Here is a 7,500-nt window from a genome sequence, read left to right as displayed (position 1 = left end):
ACTTACGGGATTATAATCCTTGTAGAGAGCATCCAGAGGCACGTGTTCTTCCTCCTCGTCTTCGTCTTCTTCCTCTTCTACCTCCTCTTCATCTATCTCCTCTTCCTCCTCACCATCTATGTCTTCATCATCCTGCTCTGCATCTCCTTCTAAAGCATCTACTCCATCTTCCTCTTCTTCCCCTGATCAAGACACATTTTGTTTACAGCATCAATCATCTGTTTATCAATTATCTATCAACATTTATTCATTTATCTATCAATCAATCTGTTATCTATCTATTTATTGATTATCTGTCTATCCGTCTATCTATCGATTCTCTATCTATCTATCAGCATCTATCTACATCTATCGACAAATAACTGCATTGTTACTTTTTTTCTTTTAATCTCCTGAAAAAAGATTCACTTGGGAGGTTTGTGATGGCTGCCAGAAGGTAATGTCCTAATAAAATCTTTTCATTTAAATAATCAACAGCAAATTGTGAATCATCGAATATCTAATCTAATTAAGACAATCTTTTCTTTTTACTTCAGCTGCACTTTTTAACGCAGATCTTGCAAGGGCATCTGCTACTTACCATCTTCTTCATCTTCGCTGTTGTCCTCCTTATCGAAACTGAAGAGAAGAGAAACAAGAAAAATACACTATTACCAGAAACGTCTATCAAACACAAGCTATTCCTACACTTGAATGCAACTTGTTCATTACTCTACACAATATTCTTATACTGTTTATTACAACTGCTTGCCATATATTTGTTCTAATTCAACTTCCCTCTGACAAACAAATTATGATCATTATTCTACAAGTTCATAGAAAATCTGGGACATGGTATCAAGCTACAACTCCTCGATACTCTCTTTTTACTAAACCAAGATAATCCGAAAGTTCTAGCATTACCCTTAGGTGTTCAAATCATGCAACCACTTTATGTCAATATCATCAACCGACCATTGTTGTAAGGAAAAAAATTACCAAAATGCATTTAAATTATTTCAAATTCAAATGCTCTATGTTAAAACAGCAATAAAATTACTTCATTACAACAAAAGAAAATGCAATTAGACTATTTCATTGTATTGGTCTCTATTATCTATTAGACTTTATATAATGGAATAGGTATTCATATTTCTTTTCACCAACAAACCGTGCATTTACATGGGATATGTATACCTTAAAGAATATATACTCCATGTAAAATCCTATCAAATAAATGAAACGTTAAGATGCGAACACTGGCTACAGTACTACATATGTTGAAATTTGTAAGAATGTTGAAAAGGTAAAGAGAAATCAAGAGAAATCTACTTATTTATGGCAGCTTTACTCTTTTCTTTCTTAACACAAGAGATCATAGCTGTCTGAATTTTACTAATCTTTGCCATTTATCATATAGTTAATGATTTATAACATAACCCTTTCTTTTACCAGATAACAGATGAATAATCAGATATAAGTTTACCGTTTTCACAAACTACTCTCATAGGTTACGTTTACTTAGAGACAATCTCCATTTTACCTCCTTTTTTTTCTTTTACAAAGTATTCATTACATTAGAAATCCTAATGAACTGATTTTCAGAATTTAAACTGTAAATGATATATACAAATGATATATACAAACTATTTTACCCATGTCAATAACTGAAAGTATAGGCACCATTTCATCACTACCTCAAGCTATTTCAGTCATATAAAATATTTTCGAAAATGAACTTCATAATCATTGCAATTATTTTCTGTCCATAGAAATTAATGCTACATCTACAACCCAGGAACCATACAGACTTTTCAAGTGAGAACAAAGACAAAGAAAAATTGGGAATGACAATATATTAATAAAAAATGACAATACATTAATACAATACAACTTACCCATCCAGAAACACAAGCGATGGTATCAAACTGAACACCTTTTCTCTGTAGTTCTCAATCTGTGATACTTCACAGTTGAATAGATCCAAATTTACCAGAGATTTTAGGTCCTTCTGTTGAAGCAAATTTTTTTTTTCCAATCAATAGAAATATGTGGTTCAGTAAAATTTTCATCAAATTTATTCATGTAACAATAAACGAGGGAAAAGTACTTACCGCTCAGTCAGCCACCAGATATATAAACCACAATAGTAAGATAGCTTTATAAAAAATCCATATAGCAATCTAGGCCAAATGGTATATTAAATTTTGAATAACCAGAACATATACACACTAAAAACCCCAAAGGCAGAACTGAGAAAAAACGCACTTTTACACGTCTTCCCCCCTCTTGCATCCCCTTCTAACACACAAATACCGCTCCTGCGTTCTTACCAAGGCCTCAAGAGTTTCCAAGTCTTTTATCTTGTTTCCGGAAAGGTTGAGGTATGACAGTTTGGGGAGGCATGTCAGGGCTGACAAACCACCTGAGATTCGGTTGTCACTGAGCTCCAGCTGAAAAAGAAGTTTGATGTGGTTTACATGTCAAAAGTTCAAGCTTTTCATTTGATTTTCTTGCAGTAAATTGAAGAGTAACATTATCTGGGCATGCAAGTTCGTACTGCTTTGGCAAAGAGAATGTTCAGGACAAGTGAGAGATAAACCTAAGTCTAGAAAATAAAAATAAATAAGATAAAATAAAAAAAACTTGCTCTGTATTAACAAGATAAATAAAGTAGCAAAATTCCCATCACAAAGAGCATAAGCATTACATATTCTCTCACTTTTCCTGACCTTTTTGTATCTGTAACAACCACTAATTCTCATTAGTATTAACATAAGAACAAATTTACAGCAGACATTGTTGATATACTAATACCAGTGGCACACTTGCACCTGCTAGAAATGTCAATTTGTAAATCACTTTTCTTTTCTTTTCTTGTGTGAATTATAAAAACATCAAACTGCCCTGTAATCCTCAACAGACTATATGCAGCATTCATGAATTCCACATTCCATCCCCCTTGCTAAATGAAATGATGGTATTCATAACCTCATTATTTATGCAAAAGACCTGATAAGCAAAATTTCACCTCGCAAAGCATCATATCTGGTTCTAACATCTCAAAGATTTTATCCATGGAGCAGCATAATAACTCCGTTTGCTCAGATAGAGGCAAATGTTAACGACTTTGTCCAAGCAGCAGCTTAGTGAGTAAAGTTTTGTTCATAGTTTATCATTATTGTTGGTAGCTCACTCAAAAGAAAAGATCAAAGGGAAAGCTCAGTCCCTCTACACTGCTCAACATACACGGCTACATTCAGAGTAGGAGGGGGGATAAGTAGAGGACACGAAAGGGACTCTTTACACAAGCTCTCAGAAACCAATAGACCTCTGCAACCTTCAGAGTTTCCCCTCTATCTTTGATATGCTGAGGTATATAATTATATGTTCTTGGAGGGTGCATAGTCAACATGTCATATTAGTATATATATTCTCAACACAATTTTTGCCACAAACAAAAAGAACATTCTGATAACCTATAACTTAAGAAATGATAACTATTTTGAACAATATCAGAGGAACTCAAAGAAAAGCAAATGTTTATCTCCAAAACATTCCTAAACATGAAAGCAATTGTTCTAATATACATAAAACTCAATGAAAACATCATATTGTTTACTCATATTGTCTCACCTTCCGCAGATTGGGAAGGGCTGGGAACCCTTTGAGAGATGTGAGGCCCACATTTATCAGGCTTAACACTTCCAAATTCTCGAACTCCTCAGTCAGCCCTACAATGGAGGTGCTCTTGCAATTGTCCAAGTTTAGCTCTGTGATCTGTAAAAATAAAGGAATAACAGTTATTAACGTATCAGTATTTAGTAGTTCACAAGTATCTCCATATTATCTCCACATTTTCTCTAGATTAACGATACAAAACAAACGCAAGAGAATGCCTTTGAGAGTTTCATCTGTAACCGTTAACCAAGGGACAAACTGCCTAGAACCTCAAGTACAACAGAATTGGTTTAATACATAATTTTAACTTGGGTGGATGGAGTACAACCAATGAAGTAAAAAGAATCTGTTCAACTAGTGCTGTAAGGAATTTCAATGAATGTTTAACCATGAATTGGGAAAATACAATTATTTTCTAGTTTTTCATTCTAACTGCCTTGGTTTTATTTTGCTTTTCTTCATGACGTCTTTCCCTGAAAGAAAAGACATTTTCAAAATGATGCTGAAAACTTTTTTAAAAATGGGTTTCCCAGTATGTTAAAATAAATACAAAGAAATCTAGAATAGATTCCTATGCTGGTAAGTACTTTGAACCCATGATGATCTATATTATCATGCATCAACAAAATGACTTCTCAAAATTCTACATATTCAAAAATCTTCTCCTGTAAGATATGAAAGTGTATAGACAGAATTTTTGCATAATTTATTCTCCTAGCTAGCAAATCAACCCAACACTTACTGACTACAATGTGCTTGAAAGTTTCTTCTGAACTTGTACATTTTAATGATTACACTGTTTAATTGACATTCTCCGGTCAATTCAATTAATATCAGTATGACCTATAAATAACATAATTCTTAGAACTCTCAAGATAAAAAAATACTTACAGGATTCCTAATTAAATGAGGTTCTCTGACGAGAATGCTACTAACAACCAAATCACACTATATCTCTAAAAATCAATACTCTCACAGACTACGATTAATTGCACAGCTTGATGGAAATTTTATACCCAAACACCTCAACCTAATTCTAACAGATGGATACCCATTTCAGCAGTCTTTTTGGAATAACATCCTGATCTTGCATACAATATGCTCACATATCAACCGCGACACTGTACAGGTGTACAAGAAACAGATGCTTAACTGCGATAAAGAAAATGCAACCTGCCATTCCTATCAACTCCTTAAAACGTTCTTTTCCGCTGGTATTGATTCCTCAGCAAACAATTGATTAAGCGAAAACTGGGCATGAAATTGACGTTTTTTTAAGGGTAATTTGTTCCCAGTAATGTTTTACATTAGTGTGAAACATGAAAATAGATAAAAATATATGCACACCACATCTAAACCTGTAAATATATATGTATATATACCGTATCACTTCCAACACCCAGAAGTAACTACATATAACCACCTGGACCACACCTGTCTTGCTCTAACTTACCCTTCAGATTATAAAAGCCCACGTGGACCCGGTGACACCTTGACCCCCGTGATCGAGAGCAGCTGGGAGGCTGCATATTAGATGGGCAATGATGAGCCGCGTAAAGACGTGCTCCAAGGCACTTATTCACAGCAGCTGTTGGTACAGGGCCTGCGCTGAGGTAGCGACATCGGTTCACCCATGACCTTAAATTGTGGATCTGCCAGCCCTGTCCCATTCTGGAGCCAGGCTACTGGGGACCACTAATATTCTGAACAGATACATGCACACAATCTGGAGAACTTTGCCAAGCTGGAACAGAAGCGTTCTTTGAAAAAATTCTACCATTTTTTCCCTGCAAGCTGAAGCGACCTACAACCTGCAACCAGCACACACAGGGGCTCATACTTCTGCACACTCAAGGCCCCTCGACCCCCGTTCTGAGGCCTGGAAGCCCCAGCAGGCCCTCTGGAGCTGCCCAAAGTACCCAACAGAAGGCTGGGCGTCCGGGGGCAGGGCCAGAGCATGAAGGAGCGGGCAGGGCACCATGCCCCGAGGCCCTCCCAGGGCGCCGCACGGGGCGTCGAGGCCCACGAGAGGTCGAGGCTGACCTCCCAGCGGCGGCGACCCCGAGGGTATTCTCCAGAGGGGTCGCGACCCCACAGTGCCCCTCGACCCCCTGGCCGGCCGCCCCCCTTCCCGCGCCCCCCGTGCCCCATCGCATGCCCTGCGTGCCCCGAGCACAGATGTCGGGACGCCACATGCCCATCCCAAGACAGGTGTTGCTCGACCATCCCTTCCCTCTCGGAAAAAAGCTTTGTGACGCAGCGCCCTGCTCCCTCTCCTGGCCGCCCCTCTGCCCCAACAACACTCCTCAAAGGACTCGCTGCGTTTCCTACGTCACCTTGGCGGGGTTCCTCCCCCTTCTCTCGAGCTCTATCCTCTTCTCCATGTCCGCGGGCGAGCGGCTAGAGCGGCGTGGCGTTGGACATAACCCGAACCACAAGTGTTCGCGCGTCGCCCAACCCGCGCCTCGTCCCCCCTGCCCCCCTCCCTCCCCCCCGCCCGCCCTGCCCCCGCGCCCCTCCCCCTGCCCCGGGGCCCCCGCCGCCCCCTCCCCCGTCCAACCCAGGGGCTTCCCCTAGCCCATTCCTCCCTCCCTCCCTCCCTCTCCTCCCCCCTCTCCCTCTCCCGGTCCCCCTGTCCCACCCCCCCTCCCCCCCTCCCTCCCTCCACTGCCCTCTCTCTGTCCCTCCCCCTCCCTCCCGAGGCAGCTTTCTCCCCCGCCGCCTGCTCCTTTTCCCCTGCACTCGGCCCCGAAATTCCCCCCTTGCAAGTCTCTACTTTCCTTTCTGCTGATGCGACGGACGATTAATTCGATTTTATCACTCCAGATAAAATGATTTAATGTCTCTCTTTTTCACAAGCAACCCGGGTTTCCTTCCCGATTTGTTGGTCTATGGCATAAGTTATAAGCGCGAATTTGTTATAAATTATTACCAAACAGATGTTCCCTCTTGCTTACAATTGCAGTAAATGGATCTCCTAAAACCTTCAATAAAATGCAGTGATTATCTGAACCAGTCACTCCTACGCCAATAACGACTAGCATTTTACATTCCCTCGATCACATGAGCAATATATCAATGCGTAGTTGTTGATTTTTATTGAAAATTCTGTCTATAGGTAGAAATCCGGAATACATTTTAGCCCGCTTGTCACTCAAGCAAAATTATCGCGATTCCTTCAACTTTTGTGGGGAATGTATAATGTAGATGAGCATATCTATCGGGTACCGTTTATTAAAAGTTATTTTGTATCTAAACGAAGAATATATGAATCTTGTTATCAATGCCTGGTTATTTTTATACATTTGGTTATCTCCCCGATAATATATCCCCCTGCAGGTGAAAAAATTCCCTAACAGTAACTCATTAAGATAAAATAATAATAATAATAATAAACGAAGACTGCAATAAACTACACGATTCCTTTTATTAGTGTTATCATTATTATTTCTTAAAGTTCTCTAGTAATTCCAATGATTATTGGACCGTAAAGGCAGCCGTTAGCAGGAAGTTATTTCGAAAAATTATATTCGGTGAAGAGTAATCTGTATTACATTGTTATTAGAGATTTTAAAAATATATATCTTTGCTGAACAATTAATAAAAGTAATTTGCTTAAAATAGCCAGCTGTTTTGAATAATATTCATGCGCAATAGAATATCTGAATAATTTTTGACATATCAAGATGATAATTAGCTCATGAAGTGCTATTACTTGAGTCATATTGATTTTCCATTAAATTCAGAACAAGATGTCTTAAAATATCATATGGAGGTTTAACTTCTTAAACAAAATACGGTCTCCAGAGTCACGGTTGTGTTTCTGTCACAAAATAATTT

General features: G+C 39.0%; 1 protein-coding gene across 1 annotated transcript in view; it reads right to left on the bottom strand.

The window, feature by feature from the left end:
- Mapmodulin (acidic leucine-rich nuclear phosphoprotein 32 mapmodulin) overlaps window positions 1–6,147 on the bottom strand; it is a 17,769-nt gene extending 11,622 nt beyond the window's left edge. Inside the window, exons 1-6 of the mRNA XM_027382111.2 lie at window positions 5,997–6,147; window positions 3,616–3,759; window positions 2,313–2,432; window positions 1,878–1,990; window positions 581–618; window positions 7–182 (exon numbers count right to left, since the gene is read on the bottom strand). Of these exons, the coding sequence (XP_027237912.1) occupies window positions 7–182; window positions 581–618; window positions 1,878–1,990; window positions 2,313–2,432; window positions 3,616–3,759; window positions 5,997–6,044 (639 nt within the window). The 5' untranslated portion in view covers window positions 6,045–6,147. The remainder of the gene's footprint in view (window positions 1–6; window positions 183–580; window positions 619–1,877; window positions 1,991–2,312; window positions 2,433–3,615; window positions 3,760–5,996) is intronic.
- Window positions 6,148–7,500: the final 1,353 nt, after the last annotated feature.

This window comes from Penaeus vannamei, chromosome 20, assembly GCF_042767895.1.
Source record: "Penaeus vannamei isolate JL-2024 chromosome 20, ASM4276789v1, whole genome shotgun sequence".
Taxonomy (NCBI): domain Eukaryota; kingdom Metazoa; phylum Arthropoda; class Malacostraca; order Decapoda; family Penaeidae; genus Penaeus; species Penaeus vannamei.
Note: the sequence above shows the minus strand (reverse complement) of the source record. Positions and strands in the feature narration are given on the sequence as shown.